This window comes from Dermacentor andersoni, chromosome 1 (assembly GCF_023375885.2).
Source record: "Dermacentor andersoni chromosome 1, qqDerAnde1_hic_scaffold, whole genome shotgun sequence".
Lineage (NCBI taxonomy): Eukaryota > Metazoa > Arthropoda > Arachnida > Ixodida > Ixodidae > Dermacentor > Dermacentor andersoni.
Window position 1 is genome coordinate 36,495,357 of NC_092814.1, and position 25,741 is coordinate 36,521,097.

The 25,741-nt window shown below is 49.4% G+C and overlaps 1 protein-coding gene across 2 annotated transcripts in view; it reads right to left on the bottom strand.

Moving 5' to 3' along the window:
* The window catches only part of LOC126545268 (rhotekin-2-like), a 196,181-nt gene that overhangs the window by 57,206 nt on the left and 113,234 nt on the right, over positions 1 to 25,741 (bottom strand). Inside the window, exon 1 of one of the 2 annotated variants that reach the window (XM_050193053.3) lies at positions 24,470 to 24,818. The exons of the other annotated variant lie outside the window; for it this stretch is intronic. Within the exon in view, the coding sequence (XP_050049010.1) occupies positions 24,470 to 24,604 (135 nt within the window). The 5' untranslated portion in view covers positions 24,605 to 24,818. Of the gene's footprint in view, positions 1 to 24,469; positions 24,819 to 25,741 lie in introns of those variants that run through there. 2 annotated transcript variants of the gene reach the window in all.

Below are 25,741 nucleotides of genomic sequence, written 5' to 3' on the forward strand. Positions count from 1 at the left end.
TATAGCCCTTTGTATCTGGAACGCCAAAGTATTCGGCGGAAGATTTTAGAAATGAATATATCTCAAAAGTGATGCTACTCTCAGGATGTAAAACGGACATGCCTTGGGCACTGACCGACTTGTGTGCTCTAAATTAATCATTTTGAAAGTAATTACGCAATATCAGATAACTAATGAGTTAATAAGGGGATCGAATCCCGGCCACGGAGGCTGCATTTCGATGGGGGCGAAATGCGAAAACACCCGTGTACTTAGATTTAGGTACACGTTAAAGAACCCTAGGTGGTCCAAATTTCCACTCACCCACTACGGCATGCCTCATAATCAGATCGTAGTTTTGGCACGTAAAACTTCATAATTTTTAATGTGTTAATTAATAAGTTAATATTATACACTTTATGATCACTGACAACACGAAAATGTGCTGCAATACAAAACAAAACAAAAACACCTTTTATATCTCCGTTACGCTATTTTAATGATTGCTTAGTTTTCGTTGGACAACGACGTGTGCCCATCTCTCTCTCTCTCTCTCTCTCTCACACACACACACACACACACACACACACACACACACACACAATGGCTGCTTCTCTGCGCACAGGGCTAGCATGTGAAGCCACTGCAGCGAAAGAACAAAGAGAATATACAAACAACACAAACCGGACACCACTGTGACCTTGCTAAGCAGAAATTCAGGCTCTTGCATTTGCCTTATATTGGAATTCCATCATTCGTAAAGAACTCGTACAGTTTGAATGGCTTTGATTCTGAATTTTCGGAACAAGACTCTATCATATTAGGTCTGCGGGCCATGAAGCCCGGTCCTGCGTTTTTTCTTCTTCTTTTCTTTCTCGGTACGCCGGTTTCGTCAAGTGTCAGCCAACTAGCCCAAGAACAAGTTATCTTAGGGCTAGCAGCCTGACCCTACGCCTTTACACCGAGATCATGCCTAAGGCGACGCAAGCTATACATGCGAAGCTGCAGCAGGAGCAGCGTTGAAGCCAATATAGATAGTGTGAAGGTCACTAAACTCCAAGCTGTCAACCCCGCGATGCGTCAGCCGGCAATCAAGTCTCCGAGCACGCACTTAGTTCTCCCCTCTGGAATTTTCGTCACCACTCGGCGACTTATATGTCCTCGCTGTCACTTTTAACGCGACCCAGCACGAGCGCTCCGCTGCCCACACTTTGCTTTGTCACGCTATATGCTAGCGTTTCTTGATTGCTATGCAAAGCAACGGTCCTAGACGTTTAAAATGACAGATATATCCATGCTAACTCTGGCACCACTCTTAGAAAACTCACGTATCTTTGGCCTCTTTGAGGCCCATTAGCGCGCTACACGCAAATGCGATGCAGAACGGTACAGTACTTCAGCATGCGCTTGAGCCAAAGGAGTGCACAGAACTACAAAAGTCGAGTGCCCTTTTCGTATCAAGCGAGCAAACATAACATGTAGCTTTCTTTGCATGTATCGCGTCTGAGAGGTATAGAAGAAGCACGACGTGCAAGAGGACACCCCAAAGGAACTTGCGAGGGTAGGAATGCAAATACTGGCCCTTCCGATTTGAGGAAGCGCACAAGTGACGAGTGAGCGACCTCGAGAGGTCATCGGCGCACGTCCCACTCGACGACACGCCGCCGCCGCACACGCAAGCACAGGCCGCAACACCCGTGCGCGGCGAGGTCGCCACGCGAGACGCGAATGCGGAATTGGCCGCGGGGGACCGCCGTAAACGCAACGGCGCGTAGACGAGATATGCGAGTGAACCAACCCGTGAAGTGCAAGTTATTAATAGGCCCCCGTGTCGAGCCCGCAGCTGTTGGGCAAGAGAGCTTACAGGTGACCGAGTTGCGTAACTTAGTCAGCCGTAACATTTATCGCCGGAATTGGCCATTCGGTGCGCCGAATGATAAAAAGGGAAAATAAAATGGAGCGTTACAAAATGCGGCCCTTGACAGTGAACAAGCACCAAGTATCCTACGCTTCTCGCAATTTTTCGTTGTGGTCTGGTGCATTAAACACGCATTCAGAATATACAGCCAGAGAATAATAAATGCTTGTTTTTAAAAGCGAAATGACCTAAAATTTTCATAAATTCAAATCACATCACGCAACGCATAGTTACAAACGACGTCTAGTACTAGTACTGCTCTCTTCGTTAGCACGGCGCAGAACGTGCGGTGGTAGTAATGAAATAATTAATCCTCTCGACTTTTCCTGCACGTTTCAATGCTCAGTGCGCTATTAATAAAGTTCTGTGTGCTAGCACAACACACCTAAAGAATTTTCCTCAAGACAGTATAGCACCAATTAATGTGGACTTTCTGCCATGACCCGCGACTTCTTAACGGTGGCGGAATGTTCTACAATACACAAGATTCTACGGCTGCGGGCGACGATTTGAAGACGGCCAAAAAATACGACTTCGCTCAACTTGCCGCCCGATACAGACTCGCTTTCCTCGATCCAGCTTCTCCACAAAACGGGCCGCCACGCGCAGCGCTACATCTGCGCTAACCGCAAGAAGAAACGATGACAAAGCTGCAGCACGAAAAAACGCCGGCCGCAGTGTCGCCCCGCCTTCGTCCGGCGCTTTTTCCTCGGCAAGGCAGCGCCAGCAGAAGCTGCCGTCACCACGAGGAGGGGACCGGCGACGACAGTCAGAATCGAAGACCCCCGCAGAGTTGTTCTCTGAATGTCCTGGCCCGCGGGCGAGAGCTCCGGCGCGGCCAGCTGCCAGCGGCTGCTCACGAGCAGGCCCACGTGCAGCGCGGCGGAACCCGATCGGATTTCCGCGCAGCACGCGCCAGCCGACGTCTTCCAGAGCAGCACCCGCCCCCTTGCACCGGGGCGCGACGACCTCCTTTCCTCTAACGTTTCTGTCGCGCCGCAGTCCCTGCAGAAAGGGGAGAGGGCTCCTTGGAGGCGATGCCTCCTCTCGGCGGGCCAGACGGAACCGGTCCGCAAGGCGAGAAGGAAAGCGCGCTCGCGCCTGGTGAAGCCGGCCTCCGGGAGATGGCGTGGCGGGCGTCCGCGCGCAACTCGGCCGTCTGGGTGGCGCAGCGCGAGCTCACGGCGGATTCTCTCCGGCGCGGTGTCGAACGAGCTTATCCGCTTCGTCACCTGGGTGCTTGGGTCGTGTGCGCGTCGCGCCAGCTTATCGACGGCCTCATTCCCAGCGACACCGACATGTGAGGGCACCCACTGTAGGCAAACATCGAGTCCCTGTTGCTGCAATGCGTGGAGCCTGCACGCGACTCGCTGGGCGAGCAGTGGGGCGCGTTCCTCAAGGAGCAACTGTTGCAGGGCGGGTCTCGAGTCGGTGAGTATCGCCGCACGAGAGATGTGCGGCGATTGTTCGAGGATGTCCGCAGCCAGATGAATGCCCACGAGCTCAGCGGTGGTGGAAGATGCTCGGTAGGGCAGGCGGCACTGGTTCTCAATGCCGAGACTCGGGGCGATGCAGGCAGCAGCCGCGGAGCCATCCTCGAGGACCGAGCCGTCTGTGTATAGGTGCACTCTCCCCACCAGGTCGTCCTGTATCCTCGCTGCAGCCTCCTGTACGATGGCACAGAGAGGCGTGCGTTGCTTGGAGCGGACGCCTGGCAGTTCGAGACACACGTCTAGCGGCACCGCGAGGCTCGGTGGCGGCCAGGCTGGTGGTGGAGCCGGCGGATCAGCCACGATGTTGTCAAACAGCTGCATCACCTTGCCCACGCGTGATGCAGGGAGATTCCGGATGAGCGACAGGATGGGGCCCGTGCCGGGGGCTCGAGAGAGGCGCTCAATGTGGCCGAGCGCGCGGAGATCAGCTGTTAATGAAGGGGGCCAGGCGCCAGTTTCGGCGAGCGTCTCCGCCACTCGCGACATGCGGGGGAGGCCGTGGCACACTCGAAGCACCCTGCGATGGTCGCGGTCAACGGCGCGCCACAGGGAGTCGCGCACATCACAGAGCGGCAGCGCGTAGAAAACTCGCGAGAGCGCCATCGCTCCATAAACACTGACGGCGAAAGAAGGGGGGCAGCCTTGTCCGCGCGCGAGGAGGCGGCGAACCGCACGTTCCACACGGAGAGAGGCGGCGCGTAGGTGTTTCACTGCCGCGACCCAGGTGAGGCGATGGTCGATAGTCAGACCAAGGTAGGACACCGTCGGTTCCCAGCTCAGTGGCACACCATCGATGAGCACGCGGCCGGTGTGGCGGCGTGCGGCAGCGCGAGGGTGCACCATTAGCGCCTCACTTTTGGTCGATGACAGCTCCAGGCCGATGGCACGGAGGAAGCCGGCGACGGAATCCAGTGCCGCCTGTAGTCCGCGTCGCATCTCGGGGATGGCAGACGTCGGCCCCCTCACGTAGAGTGCGACGTCGTCCGCGTACACAACAGCGCGCACGGGGAAACGGCCCTAGCTGATCGCCTCTAAGCCCCCTCCCCACACTCACAGCGTTTTGACAGCTGCTGCTCCTTCCCTCTTTCTTTCACCACTCTTTTTATCCCTTCCCCCCGGTGCAGCGCGGTTGAGGTGTCCTCGTCTGAGAGACAGTTACTGCGCTGCACTTTACCCCAATTTTTCTTCCCTTCAACAAGAATCTCTCTCTCTCCTTTCCTCCTCGACGCTCCCCCCGAGAGGACTGCCGCCAAATCGAATGCTTGGCGCTGTATTTCTTTCCTCCGTTCAGCCTTTACGAGGCCTCTGCAATCACGCGCTGCAGCAAAACCCCACAGGCAAGCGTGTGGGCCGCAGAAGAAATTGCTCGAATTATCAGCAGCTGTCCGAGAACGAACACACGGTTTGCGTGGGCCCAAAACATAACCAAAACTCTCCTGTCACTGGCACGGGTTGAATTATTTGAGTGGGATTTGCAAGGATAATACGTGCAGTTATGAAGTCGAAAAAAAAAAAAAAAAAAACTGAACTGCACTCGAATTGCAAAATCTTCAGCGAGACAGTTACAGGAAAGAAAAAATACAACTGGGCTGAAGTTTTGTCTACTGCCTTACTGCAGCGGGCACTACAAGGTTCATTACATGGGACATAGCCAGTGGCCCACCGAATACATTTACCCCCCGAAATTTCTGTGCTCCTGCATGCCTCCTGCCCCTCGTCTGCCCACCCTCCTTAATTTCTAAATCATGCGACATTGTTTTCAATATAAAGACATTAACTAGCTTTATACAATCACTGTCGATATTCGGTGACGTCATAAGGAGGTGGTTAGAACGTGGCTTCACCACCCACGTTCGGTGATCTTCCGACTTATAGTTATCACTCACATCTCGGCATAATTACTCTATTTGTGCGCAAGTCTAACCTACAGTTCTATTGTGCTTAGCGCAGAAACTGGAGACGGACAGAAGACGACGTACACACAAGTATTCTGTCCATATGGTCTCAAGTTTCTGCGCTAAGCTCTTGAACAGAATTGTAGGTTAGACTTGCGCACAAACAGATTATGCCGACGAGTGAGTGCTATGTCGGAAGATGACTGAATAGGTGTCCTACCAGCAAGGCCTTCGCAAAACTACAATTCTAGTTAGGGGTTGTCTCATCATCAATACAGCAGAGCCTCGTTAAACGGAAGTTCAAGGGAGCGGAAAAATATGTTCCGATTAACAGGAGTTCTGTTTACTGAGAAAGATGTGCAGAAATGCTGCACTATATGTCATACACCTTCTTAACACGTTTAGATATATTAAACATAAGTAAGTGAATAAAGCAGCTAGTTTGTCCCGCGGTTTGAGTGCGATCGACGGCTACAGGATTGTTTGGAGGAAGCACTGCTGATGTTATCAAAACAAAAACATAGTTCTTACTGTTCCAGTCGGTGGCCGAATAAGAAGCGGTCCTGTAGGGCCCGCGGAGCCCTAATTATCGACCGGCGTACGGTCAGGCGTCCGAAATTTCGGTTGTCCTTATTTTGGTCGTCTGCGGGGCGAGCGGCGGTGCCGCGAAGCTGTACAGGTCAGCACGTGCTATGCATTAAAAATAAACCAAATGCTTGCCTGCTTGAGTCTTTGCCACCGCGTTTTAAGAGTGGCTTTAGAATACAGGTGCCGCAAAAAATACGTTTCAGATCCTGCCTCATTCTGAAAAAAAAAAATCCTTTTAAAACTTGCTTCCGTGGTTCCGTTTGCAGAGCGTTGGGAAATTTTCGGTTGCGATTAACGGAACGTTTTTTTTTTCTCTCGTTTTTTTTTTCAATACCCAAATACAATACTGACCCATCTGAGGCTGTTTCGTTTAGTTGACAATTTCGTTTAGGCTATTTTCGTTTACCGAGATTAAACTAGATTTTGAAAAGGTGGCTGTATGACCTCTTTCCCAAATTGAATCATCGCAAACGCGTCATCAAACTGGAAGATACTTTTCTCTTAAGGGGCCTAAAGCATTTGTCTAACGCGAATGGGACCGAAACATCCTACAGGACCGCCAACGATGCCAATCTGAGCCTTCATTAAAAAAAAAAAAATGTATTCGATAAAGCCGCCACAAATCGATATTCCCCACGGGGGACCTAAAAGACATGACTTAAGGTGGTAGGACTTAAGGCCACATTCCAAAGTCATTTCCCCCCGAAAATTGATTTTTCTTTCTTTTTTTACATTTCATGTATGCCCAAAAATTCAGCAACATGACGCAAAAAAAAAAAAAAAGATCTTCCTATCATCATTAGTTTGGAACAGTGAATTTTCTAATCCATACCCTCGTATTGCGAAACCGAAAATCAGTACTATTTCTTTCATATAATATTATTTGAAATACTTTTTATTTTTCATTTTATGTTGTCACCGAGCAGCCACACGAACAAAAGGAGACCCTAGTTCCTCTCAATGGGGCTCCAGCTATGAAGCTAGTGAATTTGAGGCCTCTGTGTAGTTTTCGACAACTTTCACATGCTTTGAAGATTTGTTTACGTTTTGCTCAAAACTAGATTTTGCTCCACGTAATGTTACGCAAACTATGATAACTTTTTTTTTTTTTGTGTGTGTGAACACTTTCATGTGAAATTTTGCATACTCATTCCTCACATAGAGATGTGTGCAACGAACTAGAACACAAGGAATTTATGCAATATTTTTGCATTTACAGCTCATTTTGCAAATAAATTTGGTTCAAATCAGCATTTTTTTCACTTAGCTTAGTTTTTCGAAAATTACTTTCTTAATATTTACCACATTGCATTTATCCTAGTTCATAGCACAGGTCCCCCACTTAGCTACACAAACGCCAAAGCTTTTCTCAATTCAGCAATTCATTAGTTACGTATCACTGCTGGTGCGACTAGTACTTTTACCACATCTTATGACAAAAATTACCTGCTAAAAAATAAAATGAACCATTTCCTGCACTTTAAATAGTTGAATAAATTAAATAAGGCATGTTTATTCAGAAGAAGTTGTTTAAATCCTGCCTTCCAATTTAAAGAAAGTTTTTGTGTATGGCACCTTAAGACGCGCGTGAATTGAAAACAATAATAAAAATAAAATAACAGACTAAGCCATCCCCCTAACAACCGTCGACGCTAATATTTATTAAACTTTCACGCCTGTAACTCTACAGAGGCATACGCGGTAGATCGCGCCTTCTTATAGGAAGACACGATCTACCGCGTAGGCAACGATGGATGCGACGAGTAAATGAACAGAAGTTATATAACACAGACATCGTTTCCTTGCCTTTCCATGGGATGAGTGCCCTGAAACGAGACAGAGCGAAAAGGGGCTGTGCTGAATCCTTACCAGCTAGTTCCTCTCAAACTTATAAACGAAACAGGATCATGCACTCGTGCATTCAAAATTGGAGGAGGGGTAAGATGCGCCCTGGGGGAAGGGCGTGCTCGTAAGCCGTGCGGTGGGTCGCATCCAAATCCCACTGCCGCTTGCTCCAACATCGCCCGCCGCAATACGCGGCCCCTTTTTCCTCGCCCCCGAGACCCCAGCCCCCAAAGATGGCACTACTACACGACCGGATCTTTGCACACCAATAAGCGCGCATCTCGGTTCTAGCTGTATTCTTTTTCTCAGGGTAGCAACAAAACACAGGGTATCGCGATAGTGGAAGGCGACGGTGTTTTTTTTTTTTTTCCTTTCGTTGTCTTTTTTTTTTTTTTCCTATTCCTGCTTACTGCTTTAATGAGCCTGAGCACTCGTACGGCGAACCAACGTCAGCAAAAAGAACGCAAGCACGCATGCGCGTGCACACGATGCACGTAAGAAGAGAGAGAGAGAGAGAGAGAGAGAGAGCCCAGGAGGGGATCGCGCCACGCCCACTTTCCTTCAGGGAAGCTACGCGCCCTCTTCTCACGCAGCGCGGCATCAGCCCTCGCAGTCGGCGCGGAGAACCGTGTCCAAAGAGAGTCGTCAGGGTGCACCCTTCTCACGCGCGGTTCTCCGCTTTAAATCGACGGCCAAGAGTTTCGATGGAAGACAAGAGCGCGGAGCCTCAATACCGCTTGCGCCACTCGCCAAGGCGAAACGACACCGTCGAGCAGGCTCCGTCTTCGAAAAAGATTCGGACGTTGCGAAAGGAAGCACAGAAACGCGAGAGGACGATCGCTCTGGAGAAACTTTGATGGCCTGCACTGTCCTCTTTGTCACAGAACTTTTTGGACACTCCAGGATTGCTCATACCGTTCGCGAAGGCACCTGCACGCGGGTGCAGTTGCTATGCGTGCGAATGTTTTGAGCGTGCTGACATTTCTTTCTTGCAAAACTCGCCACATAGACCATCGGTCATGTCGAGCTGAATGCGCCGGTTTCCAGCGAAAGAATGGCGCTTCGGGTGATCTGGAATGCATTTGTTCTTGGCGACTTGCAGAACCGATAGTGACCAGTCGAAACGTGGAGGGGAGAGCGCTCGAACAGTTGGCCAAGCGGCCACTTGACAAAGCGATTTACTTCCAGTAGATATGACCTTCGGAGTTAGATAGACAGTAAGGCAAGCTGAATATGAAATACGATGAGACACTGGATTGGAACGTGAGTTCGAACTCCCGCATACAACTAAACGCAACACATTTATGCCAGGAAGACAAAGAGAGAGCGTAAAGAGGGTACACACCACAAAGAAAGGTCCACTCCGTAAATGTAACTTTGCGACCGAAACAGTGCAACAATGTATATGTCTTCATCAGAGCAAAGGAACCTGCGTTCACGGGCCCTGTAGTTTTAAGAACGAGCGTCACCTACAATTAAGGGGCAACAATGCAGAACACGAACCGTACGCGAATACAGGGCAGAAATGCCACGCAGTCTGCGGACATATCCTTTGGGAACTGTCTTCAATTAAAAACAAACGATAACTTGCCACTTTGTGCCTAACGCTCTTTTTTCTTTTTTTTGCACTGCTAACTTGTTTAGAGAGCAGCAAACGAAGATAAGGCCTACGAGGCCCACAAGGGCCACGGCCGCAATACAATCGCTCAACTAATTTCACCAACGGGACCGTCTACAGTGCAGCGCTCTATGTACTGCTCCCAAGGCTTGCGAACAAATATGCCGCCACATATACCTAAATATCTAGGACAGCGTGCAGTAGAGGTTTATGAAACGCTCCCGCGGCGAGCGTGCGCAATGAAGTGGTAGAACAAGAAATAGCCAGGGACGAAGCAGCTCGCGAGGGGCGGTACGGAACGCCAGAGGCGCGGCGTAGCTCTAAGTTCATAGCACGCGTGCGCCTTGACGGTCGCTCTCCTTAGCCCCGTCATAGTGCAGCATTCCATCACAATCACTTCACCTGCTGTAGCGCACATTCGATGGGCGCACCCAGGCGCGCTTTCGCCACGGGTACCACGAGCGTGCGACGGATAAAATCGCAACCTCGCACGCCGACAGAGGTTCGACCTTTGGAGGAGGACTGACACACTGCCATTTTCGGTGCGCTGAGCTCACGCAAACAAATTCAGAGCGCCCTGAATATTAAGCGTCACCTCTCTGTTATGTACAAGCACCAGTCGAGAACGCCCTTGCCGACGCAAACGTCGTCATATGGTATCCGCTTACAGGTCTTGGTTCAGAAATTGAATCGCTGTCGGACCAACAAAACCAAGTCTACGCTGCAGTTGTACAAATTGAACTGCCTCATTCTCGGAACACAGCGACAAACGCGACGAGAGGCTGACCCACGAAAACTGTGGCCAAAAGCAAAAACGTGACGCTTGAGTATATAAGAATCGGCATCATTACCAAATCACTTAACTTTGCAAAATGACTTGTTTTGCGCACTTGTGCGCAAAACAAGTCAGCGTGCGACCTACGATCCATTTACAAGGCGCAAGCACCCGAAGTTTCATTACATGGCTAAAACCCGTAAACTAACGTAAAATACTCGCCGAGCTTTCCGACGTAACAGTGACAATATTATAGCATTCGCGTGATAGACGCGCTGTTCAGCCTGAACAGTGAACTTGTAACAAAAAACAGCCAGAAGTTTCGGTATGCCTGTGCTAGTTTGCACTCTCGATTACGGCCTCCTTTCACTCAAGCGACGAACAAAGCTTATAAATTATTCCCCACAAGTACACGACGCTAATTTATCTCACCATGGCACAATGCACAAACCCAAGCACAGGCCAATCTTTTGTTAGATTCATTCATTCTCCAGTCATGTAATATTTACGGGCTCAACATAGCTTCATATGGACGCGTGAGCACCGCCGGCTATTCGCGAATAGTTCGTGACGATGCTGGAACGAATATCGCTGATGCGAGTTGGAGAAACAGGCAAAGCAATACAAGCTTCAAAAAAAAAGAAAAAAAAAAGTCGGGACATTTCGCACTTCCGTGGCTCACGCTATGACGTGACACGGCGCAATGACACGGGTCAGTGAAGCAGTCCGGCAACCCTCTATAGGCAAGAGTGCAGCAAAGTGGACCAAGATAAAAAAAGGATCAAGAAGAAGGAAAAGGAAGAAAAAAAAAGACTAAATTGGAGAGCAAACAATAATAAAGGAAGAATGCAGAAAATCCATGAGAGTTTTTCTGCATTCACCTCTAAATTTAAGTTGGCACACCCCCAAATTTAGGTTGGCTCACCCCCATTTTCAAGTGACCCACCTCCAAATGTCAGGCTGACACACCTCTAAATTTCAAGTAGGCCCACCCTCAAATTTCAGTTCGTCCGCCCCTACTATAAGCTTCCCAATGCATTTTCCGTGGAGCCCTATGTATTCTTATGGTAGCTACCAATCATCTACATTTACACTATAACAGCGAGTAAATGTCCTAACTTCGCAAATTACGTATTTTTACGCAGATACAAGGCAGTACACCTTTAGCGTGCATTTTCGTCTGACGGAGCTGGGGTATTCGCCAAAGAATGCTGACGCATTAAAATATAACCAGCGCGCGCTCAACTTCTCGGGACAAAGAGAGAGAGAGAGAGAGAGAGAGAGAGAGAGAGAGAGAGAGGGTAACCAGCATAGAGTTTCATATTAGTATACCTAGAGGCAAATCTGGCGCTGCGATCGTTCAACCATCATGGGAATGATGGGAAGTACAGGCTTCGGATTGGCATTCTATTGACTGGCGAACTAGTGTACAAGTATTTTTTGGCAGTTTTGGTTTCGCTCCAAGCGCAATTGCTATAACCTGCAGTTGGACAGTGCAACGCAAAGCTCTTTGCCTTTGTTATGTTGCTCGGAGTGGCGATAGCGCGCTGGGCCAGCGACTGGGACGATGCTTGTGTCGCGGTGTGGCGTCGAAGCCGTGACGAGAAAGCGGCGGCATCGTAAACGTTGAAAGAACATGTTTTGAGCGTTTGGACCTTTGTTTGTTAAGTGTGTTAGGTTGGCACTGTAGCGTTACGTGCTTTATGAAACTTCAGAATAGGACAAAGAAGGCACTACTGATACAAGACATATACAGTTGTACTTCTAGTGGCTTGACAATCAAATTTTATTGAGGGCTTCATTATGTGCTCATTTATGTGCTCATTGAAATGCGTGTTTTAGGACTTTGAGAACACAAACTTACTTGTGGTAGGAAAGATAGCTGCTTCCTAGCTGTAGTCTAGTGTCGCACAATGGGTACCCGCAAAGCCACGCTGTAACGCTTCGGAAGCGGTACGCCAATATATAATATGATGCAGCATACTCGTAGGAGGCCACTAGCGTCCTAGCTAGCACTGCAGCAGATGTGCTTAAAAGTACTTGAAGACGTTCAGCAATCGTGACAGCCGACGCAACCTTTCGAAAGAGCGAGAGAGTTCGCAAGTGCCTGTCGTCTGCGAGAAAAGTCTCGCGTTTGCAGCGAGCAGGCGTCGTAGCAGACGACACTTGTAGCATTCCTCTCAAGGGCGCAACGCTTTGTCACAATACAACATTTTTATTCCCAGAAATACATGATGAGTATTTTTATATAAGTACTTGCACGGTTGTTTTGCTGTTGAAAAAATGAATAAATAATTATTCTTTGGCGTTAAATTGGGAACAGAATCGCACAAGTATGCATACCCTGGTGTGTCCTGGTGACAAACCATAGTAAACCATGCTTCCATCTCAAAGTCATACAAAGTTTATGCAGCGTGTTGTACATTATATAACATACTGCAGAAATAGAATTAGATTCTACGCGATAATATTTGAGTATAGCTTTGTTTACTGCGCCAGAAACAAACGCCACTAGTCTAAAGACCGAAGTCAATCCGAAGCCTGTACTTCCCATCATTCCCATGTAGGTTGAGGCAACGCGCATGAGAACCCCCGTAGACACTAGCGCCACATTTCCCTCTAGGGTATTTTTAGAAACTCTATGGTAACCAGAGGCGAGTCTTCGGTTTGCTACAATGCACTGGGGTGGAAGATATAGAGGTTGGAAAGAGGGCAAAGGGAGAGAAAAAAAAAGCACGAAAAGAAAACAAGAACAGGTAACAAAAAAGGCGTTCCAATCACAGGCGTTCACACAGGCCGGTCGATCTAAAGAAGCGCAGTAGTGCTTGCACGGCCTTCTGACGCAATGTTAAGACGCGTCGATGTTTCAAAATTCTTTCTTCCGACAGAGGCTGGTCGTCCAACTGGTTCAGCACGACGGAAAGCGATTGTCTCTGCACACTGTACTGCGGGCACTGGCAAACAACATACCCAATTGCTTCCGCGACGCCGCAATCGACCCATGCTGCGGTGTCAGCCAAACCTATGCGGAACGCCTAGTCCTCAGTGAATGCGACGCCCAACCGTAGCCTACACAAAAGGGTCGCGTCCCTTCGGGGAAGTTTTGGTTGAACTCGAAGGCTTAAGTTTGGAACCAGGGTGTATGGACGGGCGCGGATATAATGTGGTTCATTCTACTCTGATGTAGTGCACTGGAGTGCAAGTAGGCGGAGCATCCTTGCAGCATCTGTCCTAGACAGCGCAGCCGGGACAAACTTATAACAAAGTATAAGGCAAGTACTGCTGTGGTAGCATGCATCTTTGCAGAGATTGCGCTATATCGGACGTGGGCGACGGCTGGCGACAATGTGCGTCGACGAATGCGCCCAAGCGACAGGAGCAGCGGTTCTTGTCTCGCTTGACGGCTGCGACGTTTCCGGCACCAGCGCTGGTTCTAGAGCACTCGGCCTCGAAACGCCCTGACAATTCCGGGGCGCGGTTCTGCAAGGCCGCGGGCTCAGACCTCGCCAGGCTGGCAGGTGCAGCGGAAGCGGCGAGGAAAATACTTCCCCGCCGACATGCGCACGCGACCGCGAGGGCCAGAAAGACGAAGGCAAAAAACACAAGAAACAAACAAAATTTAAATGAAGTGAAAATGGGGAACGTATAGCCCGAAAGGAAACGAAGGAGGATCGATACAGCAAAAACACGTCAACGAATATTTCGTCCGAACCTACAGAAGGATCTGCGGAAAAGAGAGAACTGTCGTACTTGAAGCATCGGGCTCTTCTTTTCGAGCAGTCCGAGTCAAATGTAGGCAAGCTGTCTAAGCACGGGGGAATACCCAACAAACGCTCCAAGAGTCAGATTAAAAGCTTATATAGCTCTCTATTCCCGATGAGAATTATCAAAAATAGGATTACTGTGCGCCTAAACTCTCTCAAGCAAAGTTATGTACACAGTCCGGTGGATATTATAAATTTATTACGGGAAACTAGGAATACAATCGCGTGACTATATTATTAAGGACACATCTCGAATTTCCCGCCACAAACACAGCCAGTATTTAAAACCGATCTTTGCACGAACAAACCTTTTCAAAAACTCATTTTTTTCCGAAAACAATCAATGATTGGAATGCCCTACCTGGAAATTCCCACTGGTTACAGCCACCCCCTTGATGAATCTTGTTGACTGTAACCCTTGTATATATCTGTATGTTTGCTTTTTTTTTTTTTTGTATTTGCTCACGTAGCCCCCTCCTGCTTGGACAGATGTTCGCAGTATTGTGAAAATAAAATAAAAAATAAATAAAAAAATAACCGAACTCTCGATGCAGATTTGAGAGGGAGAAAATGTACAGCGAAAACACGACGGCCGGTGGCGCGAAAAAGTAATAACGGAACTGGCGCGCACTCAGCGACACAGGTCCATGATCGACGCCATTGGAGGGTTTAAAGGAAGGCGAAAAGAGGAAGTACGGTTCAACCTTCAAGCGACTTTCTGTTGAAAACTTACGCCAGCATTTATTTCAGTGACGTACAGCACCTTTCTTTAGGTTCCATTCCTGATAGAATTCTCTGTCGGGGAAGAAATAGAAAATAGATAAATTATACTAAGCACCTTGCTGCTCCAACTGAGGGCAATAAAAAAATTGGCTCGTGACTGACAACCGGATTCAGGGAGTCCGCGAAGTTGATCACAAAACGATGGCGGTTTATAATCTTTTGGATGCTTTGGAAAGAGATACCCGAATGAGCTCCGCAGGTTATACTTGCTTCTGCGTGCGCAATGCATGTCCTCGATGGTTTCTTTCTTTGACGCAACATGCCCAAATCAGGTTTTATAGTCACTAATGCTGATGTATGGATTTTTATGGCGCGAGGGGGCGCAAGGGTGCAGTCGGTGAATATGCTGTTCAGGTCCTGTACTCACAAAAAAGAATCGCCTACGCTAGAAATATTTGTAAGAAGAAATGCCAGCTGATCTTGGTACTGGACATATATTAGCGAATAAGGCGGCCCGCCCAATGGCAAATAGCACTTACAAACGAAAAGATTTGTGAATTATGCCGCAGGCTTTTGAAGAGCGAACGCCTCTGCATTTCCGCGGCGTACACCAGCTCACCTACCAGCATGCTGCCCAATTACACGCATCTGATGAACTGACGTCATTTAAGGATTACCAAGGGGAGCGGAGGTGAGCGCACAGCGGCGCGCACTTTGTCTGAGCGCCAACTGCAAAGGGTGACGGCATTCGCTGCGTTCTAAATGCAGGCTCTGTTGAAATATCCGGCCAGTTTCGTGTGTACCTCTTCACCGTCCGAGCGCTCCAGCGTAGGCGGAGCGCGGAGACGCCGTCCAGGCCGCGTAGACGTAATTGCCAAAAATACGACATATACCTACGGCGAAGGCCGCGGCTAGGCGGCTCTTCGAGGTAAGGGGATGAGGAGCAAAATAAGGAAGGAGAGGCAGGAAGGCCAACCAGACGCACGGCCGGTTTGCTACCCTACACGGGGGAAGGGGCTCAAGGGATGAAAAGAAAGAATGGAGCGAAAGGGAACAAGGTGCTCTCAGTGTGAATACGAGTGGTTTTAAGCGAACCATCTTGGTTGCGTGCCCCTCGAGCAATAAGCGTATAGATATCGCCTAATATAACGCGTCGTGCACGGTGGAGAACTTAATTGGTGCGATCAAAATGTCTTTCTTTCTTTCTTTCTTTCTTTCTATTCGTAGAGTGTGGCATCGAAGTCCGTTTGCTTGAAAACAGACAAAACATTGGCGGTGCATCCATCCTTTCGTTTTCTGGGGCGCGTCTGGATATAACGTGGCTTCAATGACGTGATATGCCTCGAAGGTCACTTCGATGCCACACTCTACGAATAGAATGAAAGAAAGAAAGAAAGAAAGAAAGACATTTTGATCGCACCAATTAAGTTCTCCACCGTGCACGACGCGTTATATTAGGCGATATCTATACGCTTATTGCTCGAGGGGCACGCAACCAAGATGGTTCGCTTAAAAAAGGGGAAAACAATAAGCGGGTTCTGCAGTGAGACAGTGAGGCTATAAAAGCACCGACAATGCTGAAAAGGAACGTACAGCACAAGAAGAAAAAGTAGCCGCTAGAATGAATGGCCATTCGCGTGCACATTTCGCCGCACCAAGGGCCCTTCACCTTGACGAGCGAGCTGCTCGCGAACTTTCGGCTGACCGCCATCTTTTTCCTCTCAAAATCCCCGGAAAACGAGGCGCCAGATCTCGCCTAAAACGGCCGCCTCTGGCCGGTCGGCGGGAGAGTGGGGGAACAATGAGAGAAGCCCTTGGCGCCAGAAACGTGCACCGCAGTGAAACGGCGACACTCGGCGCCGGATAACCCGGGCCGGAATAGACGTACCAAGGTAAATATACCTGGTAACGAAGCTTCCATAGGAGCCCATACGTTCAAAACATGGCGGTCCATCGGCGGTTCATGGGGCTTAGCGCCATCTGTATGTGGTGGGAACACTTCCGGCGGAAGAAAAAATAATGTGACGCCATGTCCGTTATAAGCAAAAGTGACGTCATCTTGTTTTCGAAGGCGCGAAATTTGTTTTGTTGTCCTTCCTTTGGAGCTATATATTCAAATGCCCCGTCATTCGACTTGATGGGCGTTTCGAGCTTTCAGCGTGGAAAGCGATGCAGGAAAAGCCCAGCCGTACGGTTGTCGAAATCGCATCCCTGCAAAGAACATACTTTCTTTGGAGGCCGACGAAAGCTTTAGGTGTAGAGTGCTGATCCTATTGTCGGATGCCAAGCCCGTCGGCCAGCGCAGTCGCACGAAAACAACTACACAATTATCTGGCGGTCGTAACTCACTACTTTTGACTGAACAGATTAAGAAGCGATGAAGCTACCCGCGTCACCAAATTCAGACAAACTTCGACAAGCAAGAAAGCACAAACTGTGAGGGGGGCGTATTTCAACAGGTGAACTTTACAAGCGCCTTTCTGCCCATTTCAAGACGTGCATTGTATTGCGAGTGATAGTGGCGTCAACGCCCCCTGTAGCGGTAGGCGTGAAAAGAAATTCATTTATTACTAGTAATAAAATTAAACTTGTATTTTCTTAACTCGTCACGAATATATAAAATTGACTAGGAATTTTATTTTCGTTGAATGAATCTGTGTCTCGTTTCAATTAAAAAACGTTTTTTTCTTTCCCAATATTTGTTCCCTCCAAACATAGTCGCGCTTCAATCGCTGCTCCCATAACCCCCCATGCTGATGTCGGTGACAATCTGTACTGAACCGCTTTTCGCCCGAAGCTTCGCGACCTATTTGGATCGACCTTGGACGTACTTCCTATGGAAGTAAGAACGGTTCGTAAGGGCGAGCGTAGGCCAACCGCGAAAGGCGACCACCGGCCAATGAGAGGCAGTTTTTACAAGCGAAATGTTCGTGGTGAGTATGCGGTCGCAGAGGTCAGACAGACCGATATCACACCACGCTCACAGCGCACGCGCAGCTGCTCTGGCGGCGCGATGCCGGTAGTTTCCGCCGCTTTTCCACCGTAATTCGGTTCAAAGCAACCTTGAGCAAACTATAGCTGTGGCTAGCAAGCATTGCAAGCGAATTAAGTGTGGGTGCTAAGCGTAGCATTTGCTCAATTCTGCTGTACATTCTACTTATCCGCACAATTCCCCGCCCCTTCATCCCAACTTCAGATGAGTGCTGAGATGCACGATCGTAAGAAAACGACAAAGGTATTTTTTTTCTTCTTCTTTTTGCTTTTCTTTTTCTCTTACTTATGTGCATGTAAGCCGTTCGGTTAGTATTAAGCTGCATGCTCCACTGGCTGCACCAGGAATGAATGTTGTGACGGTTACAACTTAAGAACTTTATCTTCACAGCAGTTAACATCATTAAACAAAACATTCATCAGCAAACAAACCTACTTGAACGGGGTGACTAAATACATCGACAATATCATTCATATGTATTAAAGTAATATACAAATTATATCAAGGATTAACGGCCTGTAACGGAAGAACAGAAAAGGTATACCGCTAACACGGTGAAAAGTTCAGCACCTTTACCCAATCCGCATCTCCATATTATGCCCAGGACTAGCTTGTAAGCAGCGAATGGGGCTCTAAATCGGATCCGTGACGTCAATGCCAGACTGTTCTTACGCGTTGGGAAAAGAAGTTTGCTCAATGGAGTCGCTGTTCTGAAGTGCGCAACGCTGATGTTGCTGCACGGTTTCCGTCAGACGCTGCGACTATATAAGGTGGTCCTTGTGCGGTGCGTGTGTATGCACAACGGGCCCCAGTCGTACATCGCGGCGGTCTTCCCTGCTGACCCCGAAAGTGGTGGCGCCGCATACGAGGACGCCCAGAAGTGGGACAGTATACGCACCCGCACGCTGGGAAGGATAGTTTATGGCCGGACTAACGCGGCTCGTCACACGGAGATGGTACAACGGGAGCCTGAGAAAAGACGGGGCCACAGCCTCACACGCGGCGTGAACAACCTGACCACATCGCAAAGGCGCCCACCAGGCGATAAAGATAGCTCCTTGTGCTGGAACGCATTCGCTGCTACTCCTCAGACTCTCTCGATAATGTGCGTGCGCAAAGGCTGTAAAAACGTGCCGTCAGCTTCGTCAACGCACGAGCTCTCCCACATCGGACATCACGTTGGCTGTGAGGCGGCGTCTGGCAAGAACTGCCTCGTATGGCTCGTAAAATGCACCGTCCCTCGTAACAATTGATCGACATCGAAACACGCTCAATCCTTTGGGAAAGCTCCAGGCGTGTTCGCCTTGTTGTGGCAAACTAACTGGGCCCACTGAGAAGGCACACAACGGCTGTGCATGGCGATGGATCCCCGAGTGTCTCCTCATTGCTCATTCTGCCACACCATGAACCAACCGGCCACGTTCAAGAGTTTTCTACCTCAATATGAACCAAGTTTTCTACCTCCTGGTCACTCAGAGTGTGATTATAGTATGCACGCGCTCTGTTCTGTCGCCTTCCGTAATTTTAGAGCTACTTCCCCCATGTAATAGCATAATAAGCCAACAAAGACACCAAGGACAACTCAGGGGAAATTACTTGTACTTACTGATTGAATTAAAGAAATGATAAATTAATGGAAATGAAAGTGGATAAAAAAAAACAACTTGCCGCAGGTGGGCAGCGATCTCACGTCTTCGCATTACGCGTGCGATGCTCTACCAATTGAGCTACCGCGGCGCCGATCTCCCATCGGCGTTCTCCCAACGTTCTCTCGTATATTCAATGCGTGTTCAACTTCCAGCAATCTGTCACCGCCGAAACGTTCACTAAGCATTAATGCTGATGCAATGGCAACAACGCAAGGAATGTCGGCGAGACTCGTTCGCAGGGATCCATGCCTCCGTAATTACTGCGCAATTTCCCCAGCGGGACCACGCACTATACATAGTTTCTACTACTCTGCCACGGGTCTAGGGACTGGATGCAGTTCAGCGGACACGCGAGTCTGCGTCATACTGCGACGTTACACAAATGGAGACGAAGAGATAAATAAATTCGCATAACACACGGCTGTCGAACATACGGCGCACGCCACCAGTATAGGCCTCAAAATGAGAAATCCAGCAGAAATTCACGTGGCCTAATTATTAAAGCTCTCGCTTAATTTATCCATTATAACAACTCAGCGCCAGAACCTTTAAAATAAGGCGTCTTTAGAGCATGACAAATGCTCCCGTTAATAAAAAAAAAAAAAAAAAAACCTTCGTTACATAAACGAAAAGGGGATTCAACATAACCATACAAGAAGGAGCGACGAGACGCGCGATACCCGATGTTCGTTGTCCTCAGAAAAAATGGACGTCGCGAAGTGCTGCGGACGCAGCGACTTTCTTTTCGTAAACTCGCACAGCGGCGCGAAAGTCGAGGCGTGCGCCACGCACTGACAACACGCATGCAGGCAGTCGCCGGAGAAACCCGCACCGACTTACCGCGCGTTTTGCTCTCGTTAAACACAAGTGGCTGGCCAAGTATTGTGACAAAGGCTTTCACTTCACAGTCTCCTCGGAACAAAATAATGTCGACGTGTCCGAAAGTAGTTCGTCACGCGAAGACATTTGTAAAGCCTTAGCGAGCCTCGGTCGTCCAGCGATCGAGGCTCGGGAAGCGCGACTCAGTGCCGGAGATAGGGTGGCTAGCCCTTCTGGCCACCCTACCGGAGATGCATGTGCGCGTGGATTCCGGTGTTCACGGATGGACACACAGCCCTGACCGCTCGCTGCCCACGAGCAGCGGCCCATTTGCGGGACTAGGGCACGACTGGCGATGGCCAGCGTCGTCAGGTCAACCTCTTCGCAGTGCAATCACGGGGCTTCCTCTGGGTCGCTCCACCGCCACGGAGATAGAAAGGCAGGGGACCGGCCGCGCACCGTTCGCCGAGGAGCGTGACCGCGTTTTTTCTCGCCCCAAGCTGCGTCGCGCGGGTTGGACGAATGCCACAGAAAACAAAAGCGCTTTTTCTTCGCCTGCCGCTCGCCGTCGCCGGCGTGCGGGCGACGTCGAAACAGCAGTGCCTTCGTCGCAGCACCGAAAGTGCGCCGGAAGCGGGTCCTGAATGCGTTGCCTCTCGGCACTGTCCTGTCTGTGTGACTTTCACAACCACTTTCCCTGCACGTCCTGACCTATGCATTCATGTCCTCCGATTGAGCGGGCCGTCAACAAACGCTTGAAAGCACTGTTCGTCGTTTCTAAATTGGAAGAAAGAAAGAAAGAAAGAAAGAAAGAAAGAAAGAAAGAAAGAAAGAAAAAGAAAGCAATCTAAAAGGAAGACGTACTGTATATAAAAGGTCTCAAACACTTAATTACTATAGCGGGCTTTCAAAACACGTTACTTGCTGCAGAATTAATAAATATATACGCCTTTTCTGTTTTTTTTTTTTTTAAGGGCTCCAGCGGACAGCGGCGAGTGAAGCCCAGGTACCTGAACAGATGTATAGTATATCATAGGTAGCAGCGTACTGTTTTAATCAGGAAAAGTAAATCAATCGAAAGGCCGCGCGCATCGCAACTGTTCCACCTTTCGGTAGTCGCATGAACTGCCCTGTAGGAATAAAGAAGTTAAAGACTGGAGCGATGGAACACAAAAGTTTCAAAGGAGCAGTAGAACGATCCATCATTTAGCCTGAGGACGTGTTGGACCGAGGCTCGCTAATTCACCACATGTGAAGGCTTGTAACCGACCATTTTGTTATATGATTATTTCTCACGATGTTTTTGCTATTTTATAAAAAACCACCTTTTATCTAATGCCCCTGCAGGGGGCTTTTAAGGTAATAGACTGAACTGAACCATGATATAAAGGAGTCAAGATTAAACCTCCTCACTCCTACCCTCCATCTGTTTGAGAACATCCATGACCGTGAGCCTGCTTCTCTATAAGCTTTCGATCAACGCCGCTGTATGAGTTAGAGCTACGACTGGTTCGCCGCAGTTCATGGCCTCTAGCAAAACGCGGTAATCATCTCGTTACCAACCGGCGACCAGCTCAACTGTCCAATTCAGTGTCACGGCGAGCGTAAACAAAAGCCTGCTCAATATGGCGACTTCAGATGCGCTCCGTTTATGAATAACCTATCGCGAACACGCTCCTAGCTGCCAAGTTCACTCAGGCGAGTTCGTACTCCTGTTTAGGCTGTGTCGGGTACATCATTCCCGAGTTAGAGTCCGAATGAGTCTGAATGAGCCCGAGTGAGGCCTAAGGAATGGGGAGGATATACAAAGACCGGCGGAAACTCTGCTCCATCACAAACATGACGGGAAGCGTATACGTAAATGAGAGAGACAAATAAAACATAAAGTCACTGCTTGTCGGAGTGCAGTTGAGCACTGAAACAAGTGCACGCGTCAAAGAAGTGATGACACACAGCTAGCCTGATGGGCACGAACGGGGAGAGGAGGTTAGAAATTAGATTACAGACATGGGCCGGCGAATCGTGTAAATGAGGAGAGAGAAAAGGTGTGAAACGGGCACGCAAAGCGTCCATATGTTTGTTTTCCCGCAGTTCTAATTTCTTAACGACGGCAAAATGCCCGAGACTGCATGAATAAATGGATATAAAGAGTCTACACTGCGGTGCAAAGATTGTGTCTTTCTGACTATGTGGCAAATGCTTGTTCCAAGTATCGCAGATATATGGAAGGTAGTGAGAACAACGCGGCAGGCGTATAATGGCGCAAGGCGATATTTTGAACCCGCAGCTGCACGAGTTCCACCACAACTGTTGGACGGCAGCACCTGTCGGCTGCAGAAATTCGTAGTTCGGGTTTTTTGGCACAGATTTTGTTCTCCTTAGACCAGCTAGCTTGCGCTGTTAAGCTCGAGGTTGCGGGATCGAATCCCAGCCGCGGCGGCCGCATTTCGATGGGGGCGAAATGCAAAAACACCCGTGTCCCGTGCATTGGGGCACGTTAAAGACCCCCAGGTGGTCAAAATTAATCCGGAGTCCCCCACTGCGGCGTGCCTCATAATCATGTCGTGCTTTTCGCACGTAAAACCCCAGAATTTTTTTTTCTTAGACCAGCGAGGCGCTGTGCAAGGTCACTTCTTGCAAACGCCTTCGCCGGTGCGCGTGTATACGAATAGAGGAGACATCACACGAGAAAGGAGACGAGTCTTGTGTCACCTTGGTTTCGAGCAATGAAGCTACTGAACTCAAGCTATAGCCTCGTATTTCTAAAACACAGCAGACGTAAATATATGGCGGTTGTGCACCTCACGGCCACTGGAATCCTGGTTCTGCTATTATGAAAACAAAACGCGTTTCACATACATTGAACATTCCACCATGTTCTGCCAGCGTATTTTGCTCGTGCTCGGTAGTACCTCGTAAAATAGTGAAAACTTCTAAAGATAAATATTACTGAACTATTTATAATAATATGACAACGCTGGATCCACGTTGCCCCTACTATTAGTGGTCATTTCATGCGCAGTGACTAAGAGCTGTTGAAGTACGCTCGTCATCGACTCCCACGTCTAGCAGATCATGTAGCGGCGCCTTCGGTTCACGCCAACGGCCGTCGAAGAGCGTTGCGATATCCCCAAGTGGACACTTGGATGTTTACACGATAACGTCGAGCGACCACGCGGTCGCTGCTATCGTTCTGATGTGAATTACACACGCCAGATTCCTCTGCTGCCATCGATGCAAAAGACCCGGCTAACGGTGTTTTGTGGTTGATATACAAGCGTTCGAGTCCGCAGCAGCGCATTTCACAGTACAATGTGTGACTACTTTCACTTACAAGGACTTGGAAATCGATTGGTTCATTCTTAAAGCTAACGCATCGAGAAGAGCGCTCACTTCACGACGAAAACATCCGGTTAGGGCCTTGGTGTTTACGTCCTAAAGTCAACGATTGTGTTCTTTCACTTCTGATGTCGCAAAATGAAGTCATGGTGCATGCAGCTACAAGGAAGAACGGATTCAGCGGAGTTCTATCTGCAACTCCGGCGACCTGGCCGGTGGACGCGGTTCGTCGCCGAGTCTAAAAATAACGGCCTCCCCTTCGCTCTTCGTCTCGAACAGACCCCCGCGACAACACGCCCTAAACACACGCGCACGCACGTGCAAACAGCGCTGGCCGTTACGCATCCTTAAAAATACAGCACTGCTTCGTATGCATGGGTGAGGCGGATACATTACCTAGCTCCCCGCGTATACCCCACAGCTGGAAGCGGTTCCAGAGGCGAGAAAGAGAAGAAAAAATAAATAAAGGTAGCCCGTCTCGGGCCACTGCAGACCACTTTTTTTTTTTGTCTTATTCACTTCGGTAAGGTGATCATTTTCCGAGCATTCAACGGGAAGGTGGATAGGTTAACGGGCATGATAACGCGACTCGCAAATAACCTCGCCTCACTGTGCAGTAACAGCGCATGTCCGGCACGTTAGCCACCTGCTCCAGGGCATCCCGCAACGATGAGACGGCGAATGCTAGGCGCCGGGTCAACAGCAGTAGTCGCTGAGGCGTTGTTAAGGCCGCACGCGAATCTGCGGGAACGCCTCAACACCTGATGCCGTCCTTCCCGTAAAATGGTACGTGCACCTTGAGCACTGCACCAAACGTGCACCCGTGGACGCGCGCCGATCTATCTCGGTTGAAGCGTGAGAAAACTGCCCGGAGCAAAAGCAACCTTCCACGCAGCGGCTTTGCGGCAGAGGCCCGCCGCGAACCCGCTGCTACGAGGAAGGAAGGCAAACCTGAATCGCGCTCCCTCACCGCCGCCACGAGGAGCTTATCACTGCATCCATCCACTTTGACAAGCGCTCGGAGCGGCCGGCACGCGCGCACGCACACTGGCCGCCACCGTACTCAACTCACCCCGAGGCTGTGCGCTATCTGGCGAATAAAGTAGAGGTCCAGGTCCTGAATGACTTCGAGCTGAGTGCTGCTGAACAGCGTGTCCGTGCTCGAGTGTCCTCCGAACAGGCTACGCGCGCCGAAGCATGAATCCATCCTGGTGAGAAAAGCAGTGTTCCTTCTTCCCCCCCCACCCCCCTCCGGGAGAGCCTTCACGAGTCAACACTGGCGATGTACACGAAGCGGCCGATGCCAGAAGGGAACCACATGAACTCGTCACAATGTGCTATCACGGCTCACAAGATGAGCCATCGCGAATACTACGAGACCCCGCGGCCCGCACGCAGCAGGCAAACTTTGTCGTCTGCCGCTCTCCGTGGCAGCGCCATCTGGAGGGACAAACGCTTCCTCCAGAATCTCCCCAGGCTGGTGGCTCTTTCTCCCTAGCATTCAGCGGCAACGCTCGCGCAGCGGGAGCCCGCGGCATATTTCGATTTCCTCCTCACTGATTGCCTTCTCGCTGTCTTCGTTTTAGGTCAATAGCACGGTTGTTCCGGTAATGCGAACGGCTCGGATTAAGGATTCGTCTTTCTGTAGAACCGCAATTATGTGCAGCATCGCCTTTGCGCTCAAACCACTCAATGTGGTCGGAATTTTGTGAGCGCGGCGCCAACCATGCAATATAAGCTCACAGCACTAGCTTCAATAATCTGAGCTATGCTTCAGTTTTTGTAATCACTCGTGAAGGCTAGTCGTCTGCTTCATAGCGCATCGACTTCAGCCCAAGTAACTGGAGCGCACACGCGAAATTAAAGCTATAAACGCGCAAAAATGCTAGTCTAAGCACCGAAGGAACACGGAATTCGGAACTGCATATGAAATATGCCACTTTCCTAAGAGGTCATACCATACATAATAACACACATGGGGATGATCGTTGATAGCGGCGCTTCTTTCAGGGAAATATAAGAAATATACGTCTATGCGTACAGCAAAGAATTGGCGTTGCCTGCTGCTGTTCGTAATACGAAGAATGGCACATTTGGCAATTATGTCTGAGAGCTAACAAGCCGTCGCGCTGCCAGCGGCTACTCTTCCCTTATACCGTCTTAATTGCTAGCGAAATGTCATGGTAGTAGTCAGCTCCGCGCAGCTCTAAACGGCATATAAAAATAAAGGCGATTAGTTGGAGGAAGAAATTGAAGTATGTAAGGAGGGCAGAAGAACAAATCCTCTGCGTCTGCACACACCGCAAGAGAGGCATGTGCTGTTTACTTAAGCTTAATTCGAGAG